General features: G+C 31.5%; 2 protein-coding genes across 2 annotated transcripts; both read right to left on the minus strand.

Annotated features, from left to right (window-relative positions):
* Positions 1–1,586: 1,586 nt before the first annotated feature.
* LOC135128884 (uncharacterized) lies at positions 1,587–2,891 on the minus strand. The gene is made up of 4 exons (XM_064055960.1): positions 2,357–2,891; positions 2,221–2,303; positions 1,812–1,916; positions 1,587–1,760 (listed from the first exon to the last, which is right to left on the minus strand). The coding sequence occupies exons 1-4, from the start codon at positions 2,889–2,891 to the stop codon at positions 1,587–1,589; spliced, it is 897 nt and encodes a 298-aa protein (XP_063912030.1).
* A 7,012-nt stretch (positions 2,892–9,903) lies between these two features.
* LOC135129019 (odorant receptor Or1-like) lies at positions 9,904–17,172 on the minus strand. The gene is made up of 5 exons (XM_064056104.1): positions 16,754–17,172; positions 16,475–16,709; positions 16,328–16,427; positions 11,043–11,303; positions 9,904–10,990 (listed from the first exon to the last, which is right to left on the minus strand). Exons 1-5 carry the CDS (start codon positions 17,064–17,066, stop codon positions 10,943–10,945), a joined length of 957 nt encoding a protein of 318 aa, XP_063912174.1. The 5' UTR covers positions 17,067–17,172; the 3' UTR covers positions 9,904–10,942.
* Positions 17,173–17,748: the final 576 nt, after the last annotated feature.

The following is a 17,748-nucleotide window of genomic DNA, read 5'->3' on the forward strand; positions in this document are numbered from 1 at the left end:
AACTTCCAGAAGTTATTTTTGGCTTTATTTCTTCGAAAATTCCTGCTATTTTTTCAGAATTCCTCAATGAAATTTGACAATTTGTAGGATTTTTTAAAATCTGGATGTTCAAATGGAATATTTCGAAAATGTTCTCCGGAGCACGTCGAGGTCTATAAACTTGAAATTTTTGCTGATTTTTACACAGAATTTTTTTTCAGCTTAATTTATTCTAAAATATCTACCGTTTATCTAAATCCGCCTAAAAAAATTGGTAAGTATAACAAAAAAAAAATACGATTGGCGTTCTTTTTTCTATTTTTAACACTCCAGGTTCTATTAATTTCTTGCCACTTTACAGAAGAACATATAATTAACTCCGCCCACTTACCCCGCCTTCATTTTAGTGATTCATTGTATCAGAATGAAAGGTAGATTTTATCCTGCTAAGATAAAACTAATATTGGCAAATGACATGGTATCTAAGAAAATAGAGGGTGGGTGGGCGGGGCTAATACTTGCTAAGTTAAGACTTATTTTGGCATATGATAAAGCCTGTAAGAAAATAGAGGGCGGGTGGGCGGGGCTAGTTCTTGCTAAGATAAAACTAATTTTGGCAAATGACATACTCTCTAAGAAAATAGAGGGTGGGTGGGCGGGGCTAATACTTGCTAAGTTAAGCCTGATTTTGGCAAATGATAAACCCTCTAAGCGAATAGAGGGCGGGTGGGCGGGGCTAGTACTTCTTAAGATAAGACTGATTTTGGTAACAACATTTTTATCGCTCGTAAAATGGAATTTAATTGACATCCTTTAGTTCAAAAATCTGAGAAAATTCTATTTTGAAGGTTTCAAATATTTTTGAATTCTTTAACAGTAATTTTGAATACTTTTTGGGAGACATTTAAAGTTATATATTTAATCCAATGTTCAAAAATTGTCCCTAAATATAATGTGCAAAAGAAAATAGCTTCCAACATTTTGTCACAAGCATCATAAAAATACAATGTACTCAAATAAACAAATTTATTTTTTAGTGTAAAAAATGCGTTTCTGAAAATTTAGAATAATAATTTTTAAAACGTTTACGTAATTTTTTCAGCACCCTTTCAAAATGTGCACAAACAATATTTTTTTCCACGTTATTTATCCAAAATATGTAGAAAACTGGGTCAACTTTCATCTCATTTGTTATTGTTTTTTTTTTGTAATAATACATATAACCACGGATATTTGAAAAACGATTTCTAAAATTTGAAGAAACAGCATTTTGAACAAATTTTTAATACTGAACCAACATTGGCCCATTTTTATTAAATTATTTATATTATTGCATTTAGTATACATTTTTTTCCACATACCGTATGCATCATAAAAGTAAAAAGTACATAAAGAGACCTATTTAATTTTTTAGTGTTAAAAGTGCACTTTAAAAGTTACCATTAACAATATTTTCTTAATTTCACATAATTTTTTTCAAGTTTGAAGTATATTTTTCCGAAAAGCTTCAAAAATCTGGGTCTCTCATTTGTAATTCTGAAGAACTGCAAGTAAAGAATAAGATCTTCTAAGAATCTAAAACAAATAAAATTATTTTTTCAAAAGCATCATTTTTCGATTGTTACCATTGTGAACGTCACTAACGACAAATCTAAAACTTTCCCAGCTGTAACAACCATCGGCATTTTAGCTCGTTCCATTAAAACCAGCAAGGCATTTTTTGAATTCTCATTATAGTCGTACCATTTTCCCATATATATAGCCTCAGTAATACTATCACTCTAAAAAATTCTTGATTACAAAACCAAAACATTAGACAACCGTTTCCCAACCTCGTCATAGAGAGTCGTTCCATAGTAGCAAAACAAGTAGATTTCGGCTAACATTGGAATCAAATACATCGTCATCGCTATAAAGTTGAAACTCAGAGGCTCCGTCTAAAATACAACCATTAATTAACTAAAACCTTGACATGCCTGTGTTTTTGGCACCATTGTCAACTGTAGACAAGATACACAAATTACAATCACACTTCCGACAAACTGGCTGAAAACAACCATAGAAAAGCAACTTTCGTAGCTTTTGACAAACCTACAACATCATTAGTATACTTTCCTTTAAATATTTCAGATCTAAATTAAACTAATACTTCAATATCGCATTGTGATGATCCACACAAAATTTAATACTGTCATAAACATTTGCACTTTTGGCGAGATTTTGCAAATTGTACTTAAGTACTTTCAATTGACCCGTAGCTTGACAAGCAAGTCCCGCTATCAACGGATCAGTCACACCACTACTAAACGCAGCATACGAAACTTCTAAAATTCCACAAAAAAAATTAACCACGAATCAAAAAACAAAATTTACTCACGTAGAACGATGCACACATACAGAGAATAATAAATCACAGGCGTAAAATCAATATCAAAAGGTATCCACACATCAACCGGTAGCCTGTACTTGCTCCAGAAAAAGGGCTTGACAGCCCAACTAACCAAACCTGCGGCTACCGAAACTAAAAAAATCTTTGTATTCCTGCGACAAATTTTTATGCAATCGTCCAAAATCTCCCTATGAGTGTCGTTAATTTTCCTGAACTGTGGCGCGTCGAAATAAAGTATGCACTCCTTGATTTCTTTGCTGCTTCGTAAAAGTGGCAAAAATTTAGTGATGTAGCAACCCATTTCGGCTAAAAGAAAAGCGTTTTCGGACACTTTCATCAAATCTACGTCTTCTTCAATCAGTAAATAGAGGCACCCGAACACCGGCACGGGTATTATGCAGAACAAATACATGAAGTAAGCTCGCAGCTTATGCAGATTGGTGTGTTTGTTTGGTAAGTAGAGGCCGAAAGCTCTCATTACTCGTAAATTGAGGGAAAAGCTCTCTTGTATTACTTGCGTCATGGCGGTGCAACAAATGTGTTGGAACGGTGCACTGACGTTTAAATAAGTAGTTGACGTTTTTTTAGTTTTTAGACGATTGGACTGAATTATAGATATTAATTTTAGATCAAAGACTTTTGAGAAGTGAAATTAAAGAGCGGATGTAACACGAAACCTGGAAAACTCTAATTGGACCAAGTAGCACATTAATAAATGATTTATTGTCAGATATAATTTCTAATGCTGTTTGTGGCGGTAAAGACAAAGAATACCGTAAACGTGATGTTGGGTGTCGTTTTAGTGGTTTAAGACGTCTCGTGCATAAATTACAAATGTAGTGATAATGACATAATGATTGAAATTTGCTTTCTATAATAAAAGGTAATAATTGTTTTTTAATGTGTCCTATATTTTATACAAGTAAGCCACAAAAGAGAGTCTAGTTACATGTAGTTATGCACAAGAATAATCACATTAATCCTCTCAAAGCAATACAATATTTAAGTTTGTTAAATATTTATTTTAGTGTTATCATTACGATCTCGACGAATGTAAGTACTCTAATTAGTGAAAAATTAAAATTATTTCTAAGAAACATTTAGGAGTATTATGAAAATTAAATCGGTAATAGAAACCCTGCTTGGTCGCCAGCTCACAACCCAGATTTGAGGTCCTTAGATTTATTGTTGTGGCGATATCTCGAAATTTTTAAAAAAATTTGTGAAATCGAATAAATCTATATTTTCTCTCAATTCTTAATTAATATTATTTTTTTATCGATGGTTCTCCTACTATGATGACTTTTTTGATAAAAATTTCTTCATTATGGATGAGCAAAATTTTTAATTGCAAAGTCAATAAGACACTTGAAAAACGAGTTTAATTGATATTCATTAATTCTAAAATTTGAAGAAACGGAGTTTTGAAATGGTTATTATTAATGCTGTAACAATTTTCTGGGAGATATTCAAAATTATAATAACACAAAAAATAAACAACTTAACATTTTTATTAAATTTTATTATTATTGCATTTACTTAATGAAATCTCAAAAATTACGAATAATACTTCTTTTTATTCACATAATTTTTTGACACATTTTGAAGATGTACATTGCACATCATTTTATCCCCACTAACAATTTAATAACGTCAACTCAAAATTTTGCATGGTAAATGTTATTTAAATTTTTATATAATAAAATTGTCACCCTGTATTTGTAATTTAAAAATATTCCTTGCTGAGAAATTTGAGGTCTTCTTTAGGAATATTGTGTAGTTAATAAAATGATAATCAAAATTTGTCTAATCGTCTCCATGACAATGTGATGACGTCACTTTAAAATTTTGCATAGTAAATGTTATTTAAATCTCATAAAATATCGTGCTTTTATACTTATATTTTATGAATCCGCCTTTATTTTAGCCTAATTTTTTTTATTTTATATTAGCAATATTTACGTCCAATTTTAATTTAGTTTATATACATATAAACTAAACACATAATTTATTAACGGAATTCTCCCTTTAACAATAAAAATTCGAAAAAAGAGAAACTATTAATATTAATAAGAAACTAAAGACTAAACAAAAAATGATACGAATACTCGATTTTGACAGACTATTTAACCTAATTGTTACCTATAATTTTTTTTTAAATAAAGATTTTGGTTCAACAAATCTTAAATGTAATGCATAGGTTTTACCTCCATCCTTAGTTTTGTATTAATAATAATAATAATAAAACGAAGCAAATTTGTTTCTAACTGGATTATTTAAGATAAATTTATTCTTGACAAATAAATTCTGAATATTTATTTATTTATATTTTATAAACGACCGACACCGTACTTTATCCATTCTGAACGCCCTACTTTATAAATGTTAAACGCAATAATTTCTATGTACCTACACTCTGAACGCGATCTTTTACAAAATCGTGAACGCCATACTTTATAAACGACAATCTATAAGCGACACACAGTTTATTTATCTGATTTTTTACCCTTTTTAGTCTTTTTCTTGTGGCCTTTTTTGTTGTTTTTGCATTTTTTAACCTTTGTCTTTAATCTGCTTTTCTTCTAGTTCTTTATTGTCACCTTTTATAGGTCTTTTCTATCACCCTTTTTTATCTTTCTTTATAGTTCTTCTTAGTCGCGTTTTTTGTCGGATTTTTACACACGTTTGTTTCGCGCCTTTTTTACCTTTTTAGCGTTGTAACACATGATAAATAAACAAAAAATCTCCTAGCAAGTACTTTATCGGAACAATCTCTGAAGGTTAAGCTTGTGTTAGAACCAGTTAATGATTAAAATCCTAACATGAACTGTGAGTTTACAAACCATCAAATTTACACGTGTTAGCGTCTGTCGAAAATTCACTTATTTACGCTTGGAAACTATGGCTTCGTCGTCGTTACGATTAATTGTCATTAAACTAAGGCTTCCTCCCTTTTATTAACTACCAAGCCAACTAACTTAACCTAGCTAACTTACCACGTGGTTTTCACTCACACCACACAACACACAATGAAGCCTACCTCCCTACCAAGCCGCCATCTTCTAAAAACCCTCTAACTAAAATTTCAAGCAGAACTACCCACTACCCAGAAAGCGCTAACGTGCACATGGTTGCCTGTCAACGATTTTTTTATTGAATTTTTTTTTCGAATGTAATTTCGTGCCGCTGCTAAAAATTTTCAGCGCGAAATTTTAATTCAAATTCGGTCACCACAGCGTCGATTTTGCCTCCTTTTCTAAGTGATTTGTAGTTTTTGTAGCTTTTTTGTCGATTTTTGATCCTGTTTTTTGCAGTTGTTTGTTTTACTTATTCTTGTTAAAATCTTGATTCTTATATCACATTTTATTTTGAAAAACTCCGTTAAAACATGTGCATAAAATGTTTTTTACGTTTAACAGTTCACACCTATACTTATTTAACTTTTAGGAATTATCACAAAAAAATAATAAAATCGCAAAATCAAATTTTATTATAATTCTTCGAAGAAGCAGGATTTGTTGGACTGTACTTTAGGAGAGAGGGAGTTTTGTTTAAATAACCTTAGATCCAAATTTTCGCAAGAAAAATCTACATAAAACGGGCGAATAGGACGAAAAGAACGAAAAGGATGAAGAAGATTAAAAGGACGTAAAGGATGAAGGAGGAAAAGGAAGAAAAGAACGCAGGACGTAAAGGGCGAAGCAAAAAGACGAAATGACCCAAGGAGGAAAAGGACAAAGGACGAAGTGGACGAAGGACGAAGGACGAAAGTGACGAAGCTCGAAAAGGACGAAGAACGAAAAGGACGAAGGACGAAAAGGACGAAGGACGAAAAGGACGAAGGACGAAAAGGACGAAGGATAAAAAGAACGAAGGACGAAAAGGACGAAGGAGGAAAAAGACGAAAGATGAAAAAGACGTAGGACGAAAAGGACGAAGGACGAAAAGAACCAAAGACGAAAAGGACGACGGACGAAAAGAACGAAAGACGAAGGACGAAAAGAACGAAGGACGAAAAGGATGAAGGACGAAAAGGACAAAGAAGGAAGGACGAAAAGAACGAAAGACGAAAAGGACGAAGGACGAAAAGGATTAAAAGGACGAAAAAAATTAAAAGGACGAAAACGACGAAAAGGACGAAAAAGACTAAAAGAACGAAAAGGACGAAGGACGTAAAGGCCGAAGGAAGAAAAGAACCAAGGAGGAAAAGCACAAATGACAAAAAAGACCAAGCACGAAAGGGACAAAGGACGAAGGACGAAAAGGACGAAGGACAAAAAGGACGAAGGACGAAAACGATTAAAAAGACGAAAAAGACTAAAAGGACGAAAAGGACTAAAAGGACGAAAAGGACGAAAAGAACGAAAAGGACGAAGGATGTAAAGGACCAAGGACGAAAGGGATCTTGGACGAAAACGGCGCAGGACGAATAAGACGAAAAGGACGAAGGACGAAAAGGACGAAGGGCGAAAAGGACAAAGGACGAAAAGGACGAACAGGACGAAAGGCGAAAAGGACGAAGGATGAAAAGGATTAAAAGGACGAAAAGGACGAAAAGGACGAAAAGGACGAAAAAGATTAAAAGGACGTAAAGGACGAAGGGCGAAAAGGACGAACAGGACGAAGGACGAAAAGGACGAACAGGACGAAGAGGATTAAAAAGATCAAAAGGACGGAAAGGACGAAAAGGATTAAAAAGACCAAAAGGACGAAAAAGACAAAAAGGACAAAAGGGACGAAGGACATAGAGGACGAAGGACGAAAAGGATTAAAAGGACAAAAAGGACAAAAAAGATTAAAAGGACGTAAAGAACGAAGGACGGAAAAGACGAAGGACGAAAAATACCAAGGACGTAAAAGACACAGGACGAGAAAGACGAAAATGAAGTAAAGATGAAAAGGACCAAAGACGGAAAGGACGTAAAAGACGAAAAGGACAAAAAGGATTAAAAAGACGAAAAAGGTTAAAATGACGTAAAGGACCAAGGACGAAAAGGACCAAAATGACGAAAAAGACGAAAAGGGCGAAGGACTAAAAGGACGAAGGACGAAAAAGACGAAGGACGAAAAGGACGAAGGACGAAAAGGACGAAGGACGAAAAGGACGAAGAACGAAAAGGACAAAGGACGAAGGACGAAAGACGAAAAGGACGAAGGACGAAAAGGACGAAGGATGAAAAGGATTAAAAGAACGAAAAGGACGAAAAAGGTTAAAATGACGTGAAGGACCAAGGACGAAAAGGACGAAGGATGAAAAGGACCAAGAACGAAAAGGATTTTAAGGACAAAAAGGACGAAAAGGACGAAAAAGATTAAAAGGACGAAGGACGAAAAGGACAAAGGACGAAGAACGAAAAGGACAAAGGACGAAGGATGAAAAGGACAAAGGACGAAAAGGACGAAAGACGAAAAGGACGAAGGAGGAAAAGGACGAAAGACGAAAAGGACGAAGGACGAAAAAGACGAAGGACAAACAGGACAGGGACGAAAAGGATTAAAAGGACGAAAAGGATTAAAAGGACGAAAAGGATTAAAAGGACGAAAAGAACGAAAAGGACGAAAAGAACGAAAAGGACGAAAAGAACGAAAAGGACTAAAAGGACTAAAAGGACGGAAAGAACGAAAAAGGTTAAAAGGACGTAAAGGACCAAGGACGAAAAGGACAAAAAGGACGAAAAAGATGAAAAAGACGAAAGAGATTAAAAGGACGTAAAAGACGAAGGACGAAAAGGACCAAGGACGGAAAGGACGGAAAGGACGGAGCACGAAAAGTACGAAAAGGACGAAGGACATAAAGGACGAAGGGCGAGAAGGACCGAGGACAGAAAAGGCGAAGGACGAAAAGGACGAATAGGATGAAAAGGACGAAGGACGAAAAGAACAAAGGACGAAGAACGAAAGCACGAAAGGCGTAAAGGACGTAGGATGAAAAGGACGCAGGACGTGAAGGACGAAAAAGGCGAAGGTTGTAAAGGACGAAGGACGAAAAGGACCAAGGACGAACAAGACGAATGACAAACAGGACCAAGGACGAAAGGGACAAAGGAGGAGGGACGAAAAGGACCAAGGACGAAAAGGACCAAGGACGAAAAGGACCAAGGACGAAAGGACAAAAGGACGCAGGTGAAAAGGACGCAGGACGAAAAAGACGAAAAGGACAAAGGACGAAGGAGGAAAGACGGAAACTGGAGACCTATTTTTTTGTACTCTAGGGGTCATAAAATTACAATACTTTCTTTGCTTATGCTAGAGAAGTAAAACAATGCAAATTTATTTAAAATCTTAAAAATAAATAAATATGTAAAAAGCTATATATAGGTAAAATAAAAAGCCCGCTTAAATATAAATGACACTCTAGAATTTAAAATAAACATGTAGTTAAATAAAGAATACATTTTTAACAGGCCGCTTTAAGTTCATTAAATGTAATCATCGCTATAAAACAAACATTATAGACAAGCGAAAAACAAAATATTTTTGTAAAACGTAATTCTTAAATAAATTTAAACAAAACAAATATTCTTAAATATTTAACAAACAAATAAATAATTTATCCTCCCATGTATTTGTATTTGAATTACCACATCTTCGGATCTTAGGTATTAATCTACAGAAATTCATTTTAAACTTATTAATTTAAGCATTTGGTTTTTACTATTTTATTAACTTATCACAGTTGTTATTCCAACTGTTTGGACTCAAGAATAAAAATTTAGGCGATGATGATTGATAATTCCAATAAGTGATAATTAAAATTGCAAGGATTATTTTGAAATGATTTTTTTAAACTTGTTTAAAAACGAGAACTTAAATTTCAGGAAGAACAACACTGTTCAACAATAAAACATGTATAATAAAAAAATGTGGATAAACAATCATACAGCAATTCACAAAATTTAACAAGGCGCATAAAATCGTGTTTTTCTATTCGTTACGCCCTCTTGCAGCCAAGTACTAAAGTAAATCCCTATATCTATGTTAACGAATTTAATTTATATTCGTACTCCTAATAATTAAACAAATATAATTTTTGTAACAGATAAAAACCTAAACACATTAATTTGAACCGTACATTTATTCAGCTATTCTGAAAATATGTAGACCAAAAATTCTGTTTCTGCTTACCTTTATTTCTTCCTTATTTTGTTTTTTACTTACCTGTTTTGTACTTAATACCACTAACATGTTCGATAATTTATAAAAACACACACTTTTGGCTTAAATTTCTGGATTTGTCAAGAATTCTACAAAATACACATAAATTTAGAGAAAAAGACTAGTGTTCTGTTTCTACTGGATAATACAACCCATCAGTTACGATAATTTAGTTGCTGTTTATTTTTCTACCATAAGGCAAATCCACATTATTTAGAATTAAAATATATTTCCATGCAAAACAACAATACCTTTCAAAAATTTTGAAATTTAAAAATTTATAAACAATAATTGTCCGGCATTCCTAAAATAATAATCCCCGTGGACACCACTCTTCACGTAGCTAAAAAAAAATACCAAACACATTCAATTTAGTAGAAAAATAATTTATTTATATTTGGTAAATATCAAATACATTATTTATGAACCCATCTCGTTAATGATGCTAAATATTACCACACATAATCACAATTACTAGTAACCAGAATTTTATTATTATTTAAACGTTCCTTATTTCGTCTGCTTCCTCCAAGATAAATCTGTAGGTACAATAATTAAAAAGAGAAAGTGCAACGAACACAACCTGCAAACAGCTAAAAACAAGAAATTATAACACTTCAACAATACAACACTTATCATTTAATAATTTAGTAGACGTTCTTCAAATTAAGTACACCAGAACACAGTGGTAAATATAACCCAACCATTAATAAAAATTGTTCACTGAAATTAGAAACGCGTTTTACACAAATAATTCTCATTGCAAGTTCTGATACACGCTGTTCGGAAGGCAAGGAAGTAATGAATAAAAAACCAGAGAGCTTTATACAGGTGGTCTGTTTTGCTTTTGCGCAGCACAATAACTTCGATTATTCTACCTGCCAATCAAACCCGACGAACCTGTAATTGCGCACTCCGTAGAATTGTGTCGATTTATTCCATTATTTTTTAATGAAAGACGACGCATCAATTAAACGTAAATCACCAGCATTTACGACAATATTGATAGTAATCTATGCAATTTCACAATTACTTCAAGCACTAATTTAAAGTGAGAGTGAAAAACAGGATATTTTAAAATTGAATAAGTAATGTAAGTAATAAAACAAGTAAATTTCTGTTTTTGTTAACACGAAAGCTGAACTAGTATCCGACGGAACGAGATCGTACGGTTTTTTGATGTTTTAAATATGTATGTATTAACAAATTAATAAGATTTATTAATTTACAACCCTTATAGGTGCATTCTTTATTAAATTAAAACTTTATTATCAACAAAGCGGAAGATCTACAGTGAGATATAAACAATATTCAACTTATGGAAGTGACAGTTCGGAACTATAAATCTTAAGCGACGTTACTTTACTTAGCAGGATTAGTGTAATGACTATCACAATTGCACTATTAGCTTTTGAAAGATTAGTAATTTTTTAACACTGCCAACAAAGAGTAGGACCTCCGGATAATCTAAAATTTCCAACTAAATTAGATTTCTCAGGCGACTAAATCACAAATTTACGGTGGTAAAAGTGACCAGAGATAAATCTAGTATTTTTCCAGCAGTGACTACCATGGGTCTTTTTGAGCGTTCCATCAAAGTTATGAGACTTCGTCTTGCTTTAATGTCGTAGGTGTACCATTCTCCCATGTAGATGGCGTCCGTTAAACTATTGCTTTCATCAATTAGAATGGAGCCGAAGTAACAATAAAGAAAAATTTCGCTGAGCATAGTTGTTAAGTAAATTATTAGGGAAACAAATCCGAACGTCAAAGGATCCACCTAAAACATGAAATATCGTTAAAAATTTAAACAACCGTGGTTTATTAATCAGTTGAAGAACTTGTGGGCGGGGAAATCATGCCCGGTGTAATTTGCCGCAAGATTTGCTGTTTTAATATAGGCAACCAGTAATACACAGGCCGTTCGTTTAAGTCTATATGGTATCAACTTCGACGAAAATATATAATTAAATCTGGCGTTGAGCAGTTTGAAATGGCATTTTCTATTTTTTTTCAAGTATAAATTAAGCATTTGTGACTAATTGAAACACAAATTCTGAAAAATTAGTAACATGAGTTATTTCAATTTTCCCCAAGTCCTATCTAGATAATTGAAAAATACCAGGAGTATTTAATTGGATTTAGACTGCATTTAACTTATTATTTTAACAATCGAGAGTAGTTGGTTCGGTAGTTACATTTAGTTACAAAGACGGTTAGTTTCATTTCAATTATCTTATTTTATTAAATATCGACACAAACAACAAACGACAGCCTATAGATCAACAGGCAAAAACGGAAAACCTACTTTTGCATACTCTAGAGGTCATGAAACATCAGGAAAATACGAATCCTACTACAATACTTTCCAAAATTGATTATTCGAAAATTTGTAAAAAATAAAAAAATCAAGAAACTGAAAAATCGAAAAATTGAGAAATCTAAAACGAGCAAAATTATAAATTTGAAAACCTAATACTGAGAAATTCAAAAAACAAAAAGTGAAAAATCGAAAAATTGAAAAATAAGATCGAAAAACTGACAAATGGAAAAATTAAAATAGCGGAAAATGGGAATATCTACGAAATAATGAAAAACTGATGCTGGGAAATTACATAAAATGGAAAAATTGCACATCGAAAAATTGAAAAATGTAAATATTCAAAAATTTGGTAGTTGAAAATTCTAGAAAGTGAAAGTAGAAAAACTCAAAAAGAAATTGTAAAACCAAAGAGAAAAAATTAAAGAAAACTAAAACCCAAGAATTGATCAATTGGAAAAACGAAAAATTGAAAAATTAAAAAAACGAAAAATCGGAATTTCTATAACTCGAAAAATTAAAAAATAAGGTCAAAAAATTGATAAATCGACATTTTGAAAAATGGAGAAATTAAAAATGCGGAAAATGGAAATATCTGCAAATGGAAAACCCGAAAAATTGAAAAACGAAAGAAATCGAGAAACTGAAAAATAGGAAAATTGAAAAATTTAATAAAATCGAAAAATTGAAAAATGTAAAAATTGGAAAATTTTATGGTTGAAAATTGTAGAATGTGAAAACAGAAAAATTGAAAAAAAAATTATAAAATCCAAAGAGAGAAAAATAAAAAAACTTAAAACCCAAAAATTGATCAAGCGGGAAACAGAAAAATTAACAAAATTTAAATAAAAAACTCCAAAAATGAAAAAACGAAGAAAATCAAGAAAATGAAAAATCGAAAAATTGTAAAATCCAAAGAGTGAAAAATAAAAAAAATTGAAAACCCAAGAACTGATCAATTGGAAAACTGAAAATTTGAAAAATTAAAAAACGAAAAATTAAAAAATCGAAAAATTAAAAAATAAGATCGAAAAAGTGATAAATCAACAAACTGAAAAATGAGACAATTAAAAAAGCAGAAAATGGGAATATCTACAAATGGGCAACCCGAAAAACTGAAAAAACGAAAAAAATCGAAAAATTGAAAAATCGGAAAATTCATTAAAAAATTGAAAAACTGATACTGGGAAATTTGATAAAATCGAAAAATTGCACATCAAAAAATGTAAAAATGAAAAATTTGAAAAATTGATACTTGAAAATTCTAGGAAATGAAAATAGAAAAACCGAAAAAAAAATTGTAAAATCCAAAGAGAGACAATTAAAAAAATTTAAAACCCAAGAATTGATCAATTGGAAACCCGAAAAATTGAAAATTAAAAAAACGAAAAATCGGAATTTACATAAATCGAAAAATTAAAAAATAAGCTCGGAAATTTGATAAATCGACAAATTGAAAAATGGAAAAATTAAGAAACCGAAAGATGGAAATATCTAGAAATGGAAAACCCGAGAAAGTGGAAAAGCGAAAAAAATCGAGAAATTGAAAAACAGGAAATTGAATTAAAAATTGAAAAATTGAAAAAGAAATTATAAAATCCAAAAAGAGAAAAACTCGAGTCGAAAACCGAAAAATTGTTAAAATGGAAAACTCGAATAACTGAAGAAACCAAAATTTGTATCATCATTGTAAAAATTATTTTCTTAATTTTCAATATTATCGACAAATTTAAAAAACAAAAAAAACTGAAAAATAAAAAAATAAAAATCGGAAACCTGTCAGATGTAAAAGTGAAAACTCAAAAACTTGAAAAAAACGAAAAACTGAACTATCGAAAAAAAAAACGAAAATTAAAATTTCCAAAAAGAGAAAAATCCAAATGTTGAAAAACAAAAACCTGAAATATTTTAGAAAGAAAACTCAAAATATTGTAAATCGGAGCTTTGAAGCAATGGAAAAAAATAAAAAATTAAAAATCGGGAAACTGAAAAATTTAAATAAATATCTAGGAAAAGAAAGATCGGAAAACGAAAATTTTAAATTGAAAACTCGAAAAACTGGGAATTAAAAAATTCAAGAAAGGAAAAAATGAAAATTCGAAATATTGAAAACCGAGGAACTGCAAAATAGAAAAATTGAAAAATTGAACAACTGAAATTTGAGATATGAAAAATTGAAAAATTAGAAATTGAAAAATCGAAAATTAAAAAATCTAAAATTCGGGAAATTCAAAAATCAAAAACTGAAAAATCGAAAAATTGAAAGATTAAAAAAAATCAGAATCTCTAGAAACCGAAAAATGAAAAAATAAATTCGAAAAATTGACAAATTGACAAACTGAAAAATGGAAAAAATTGAAAAAGCGGAAAATGGAAATATCTACAAATGGAAAACCCGAAAAATTTAAAATCAAAAAATCAAAAAATTTGAATAATTTTTGTTATTCTAAATTTGATAAAATCGAAAAATTGGCAAATTGAAAAATTGAAAAATGTAAAAATTTAAAATTTTGGCGGTTGAAAATTCTAGAAAGTGAGAATAGAAAAATTGTAAAATCCAAACAGTGAAAAATAAAAAAAATTTAAACCCAAGGACTGACCAATTGGAAACCCGAAGATTTGAAAAATTAAAAAACCAAAAATCGGAATTTTTATAAATGGAAAAATAAAAAAAGCAGAAAATGGAAATATCTGCAAATGGGACACCCTAAAAACTGAAAAAACGAAAAAAATCGAAAACTTGAAAAATCTGAAAATTTAATTAGAAATTGAGACATTGATGCTGAAAATTTGAAAATCGAAAAATTGAAAAATGTAAAAATTACAAAATTTTTTAGAAAAAAAAATTGAAAAAGAAATTGTTAAATCCAAAAAGAGAAAAACAAAACAAATTGAAACCCAAGAATTGATCAATGAAAAACCAAAGAATTGAAAAAATTAAAATGGAAAGCCCAAAAAATTTTAAATCGAAAAACTGAAGAAACCAAAAATTGATATGTACATAATTTATGGAAATTATTTTATTAATTTTCGATATTTTTCCAAAAATTTTCTAAAACAAGCAAAAATTTAAAAATCAAAAACCTGTAAGATTTTAAAACTTGAAAAACTAGAAAACGAGAAACTGAAATATCAAGACATAAAACAAACAAAACATTAAAATTCCTCAAAAGACAAAAACTCAAAAGTTGAAGAAAAAGAAAAACTAAAAATTAAAAATAGAGAAACTAAAAACTTGAAAAATTAAATTACTAGAAGAAAGATCGGAAAACAAAAATTTTCAATTGAAAACTCGAAAAATTGGGAATTGAAAAATTAAAGAAACGAAAAATTGAAAAATAGAAATACTGAAAACCCAGAAAGTGCCAATTAGAAAAACTGAAAAATTAAGACATGAAAAATTGAAAAAATGAAGAAAGATGAAAAATCGGAAAACTGCAAAATTTAAAAATTAAAAATAGAGAAATTGAAAAATCCAAAAATTAAAATATCTAGAAATAGAAAGCTCGGGAAACTAGTTTTTTAAAAGACTGAAACTTTGAAAATGGAAGAAACGAAAAACTGAAAAATCAAAATATTAAAAACCGAAACACTGAAACCTGGAAAAATTGAACAATTGAAAAATTGAAATTTGAATCATTGAAAACTTGAAAAATCGGATAATTGAGAAATTAAATATTTAAAAATCGACAAATTGAAAAATAGAGATGTTAAAATATCTACAAATCGTACAGCCAAACCCCGGAAAAATAAAAACTGAGATACTGAAAAATCAAAAAATTGAAAATACGAAACATTAAAATTGATCTTCTTATTTAAAAAAGAAAAATACCGGGTGTCCCAATTTACCTGTCAACTGTCTATCTATATCTATCAGTTTATCTTAACATTCGTAACAATAATGTAATGAGGTCCCCTGAATTTTTTTACAGTAAACTAGATTTGAATTTTATAAAATAAAATACTCCTGAACTTGTAGTCTGTGAAAACTCTTGTAAAATTAATCTTAACGGGTATATCACTTTCAATTTTACCGCAAATACAGTCAACTTCTTTTTTCAAATAAACTGCAATCTGTTTTTTAAGTAGGTTAAATGAAATAGATACCTTTTTAATTTTTTAGTGCTGTAATACATGACATTAATTTGCCTAATAAGACGCTTAAAAACTTACCCTGCTCCACTTGCAATAAAAAGTTGATTTCATTTCCGGAAAAACCATCACAATGCCAATAATGTCGACACTTTACAGGTTTTTTTCTATTAGTTAGTCGTTCCGGATTTCAGGCTTCAATCTTTTCAAATATCTAAGAATTTAAAGTGGAGCAGGTCACAAAAACGCCGTCTTATTTTTTAACCAAAGGAATTACAGACCAAATGCTGAAAAAATAAAAAAAAAAAACAGATCCAATGAACGCACTCTACTTGAAAAGAAAAGTTGATGTCATTTCCGTCTATGCCCACTACAATAAAACTGACGCTTACCATACTTAACTGAAGACACGTCACACAAATAACGAAAATACTCCCCATGAATTGACTAAAAACAGACAACGAGAAACTCTTTTCATAAAATTTGACAAACCTAAAACCGTACAAATTACACCCAACCACAACAACAACAAAAATTACTCTAAAATGGCATCATGGTGGTCAACGCACTCCTTAATCTTATTATAAATAATCCTCGACTTCAAAATATTTCCCTCGTCGTGCCGATAATTTCTCCTCGTCAATTCTTCCCCCGCATACTCGTTCAAATACTGCAAATTATCCTTCAGAACCCTGATTTGACCTGTTGCATGACAAGCCAGACCTGCAATTAGGGGATCGATCGCTCCGCTGCTATATGCAGCGTACGACACCCCTATAAATGAATGAAATCGCTGCAGGATAATCGGATTTTCATACCTATTACGAGAAACACGTAAACAGGATAATAAACCCGAGGTCCTGACAAGGCGTCAAAGGGTAGCCAAACATCGACAGGAAGCCTGTAATCCTTCCAGAAAAAGGGCTTAGCGGCCCAGCTCGTCACAGAACCCGACACAAAAATCAAAAATATCATGTTAATTTTGCGACAGGTTCTGTTACAGTCCTCGATTATGAGTTTCTGCTTGGGCGAGGATATCCTGAAAAACGGAGCCTCGAAAAATCGGATGCATTTTTTAATTTGGGCGCCTCTGGCGATGAAGGGGTAGAATTTGGTGATGTAGCACCCCATTTCTGAAAGCAAGAAGGCGTTGTCGGCGATTTGGACTATGTCGATGTTGTCCTCCAGGACTAGGTAGAGACACCCTAGGGACACGATCAGGACTATGAACACCCCATTCATCAAAACCCCCTGCAGTTTGTACAGATTTTTGTGTTTTTCTGGGGGGTAGAACCCGAAAGCGCGCATTACGCGCAAATTCAGGCTGAAACTTTCTTTGACGATCCCTCCCATTATTTTTTCTACAGACGTCGCTTAGAGATACGTAACCATTGGAATAATTATTTATTCCGTTTATACTTATATAAACGACGGCTTTTTTTGTTCGAGTGGAAAAATTCCTCCCCCAAATTGGGGATTAATAGCTGATTAATTTTACATCAAAGATTCGCTAAGATGTTGATTAGAGCAGGGACGGTCGGAGAAAACGAATTAACGAAAGTCGGGCCCGAAAAAAGTTTTATCGAGCGATAAATTATTAATGAGTGTTTTTCATTGACGCGATACGGAGATGAAATGATGAATTGATTTTGTCGGTTGTGGTTTATGCAACGGGGATTGATACCGGTAATTTAGAGAGTTGGTAACATTGATAAAGAAATTAAATGTCGATTTTTGATGCAAATATTTGCGACATTGTGGATTTTTTGTTGCATTGGAATGTGTTTCAGAGAAATGTGTAATAGTTTGTCTT

The sequence above is a fragment of the Zophobas morio genome, unplaced genomic scaffold (assembly GCF_036711695.1).
Source record: "Zophobas morio isolate AGI-343-1 ecotype UQ-CSIRO unplaced genomic scaffold, CSIRO_AGI_Zmor_V1 ptg000014l, whole genome shotgun sequence".
Lineage (NCBI taxonomy): Eukaryota > Metazoa > Arthropoda > Insecta > Coleoptera > Tenebrionidae > Zophobas > Zophobas morio.

What these genes read in the sequence shown, in the direction of transcription:
- LOC135129019 (XM_064056104.1), bottom strand. Translation starts at nt 17,066, where the DNA reads ATGGGGTGCTACATCACCAAATTCTACCCCTTCATCGCCAGAGGCGCC. An exon ending in CACCATGATGCCATTTTAGA is followed by an intron (nt 16,428 to 16,474) that starts GTAATTTTTGTT and finishes GTACGGTTTTAG; the next exon opens with GTTTGTCAAATTTTATGAAA. An exon ending in CGTGTCTTCAGTTAAGTATG is followed by an intron (nt 11,304 to 16,327) that starts GTAAGCGTCAGT and finishes TTCATGTTTTAG; the next exon opens with GTGGATCCTTTGACGTTCGG.
- LOC135128884 (XM_064055960.1), bottom strand. Translation starts at nt 2,891, where the DNA reads ATGACGCAAGTAATACAAGAGAGCTTTTCCCTCAATTTACGAGTAATG. An exon ending in GTATGTGTGCATCGTTCTAC is followed by an intron (nt 2,304 to 2,356) that starts GTGAGTAAATTT and finishes GTGGAATTTTAG; the next exon opens with AAGTTTCGTATGCTGCGTTT. An exon ending in GAACGACTCTCTATGACGAG is followed by an intron (nt 1,761 to 1,811) that starts GTTGGGAAACGG and finishes AGAATTTTTTAG; the next exon opens with AGTGATAGTATTACTGAGGC.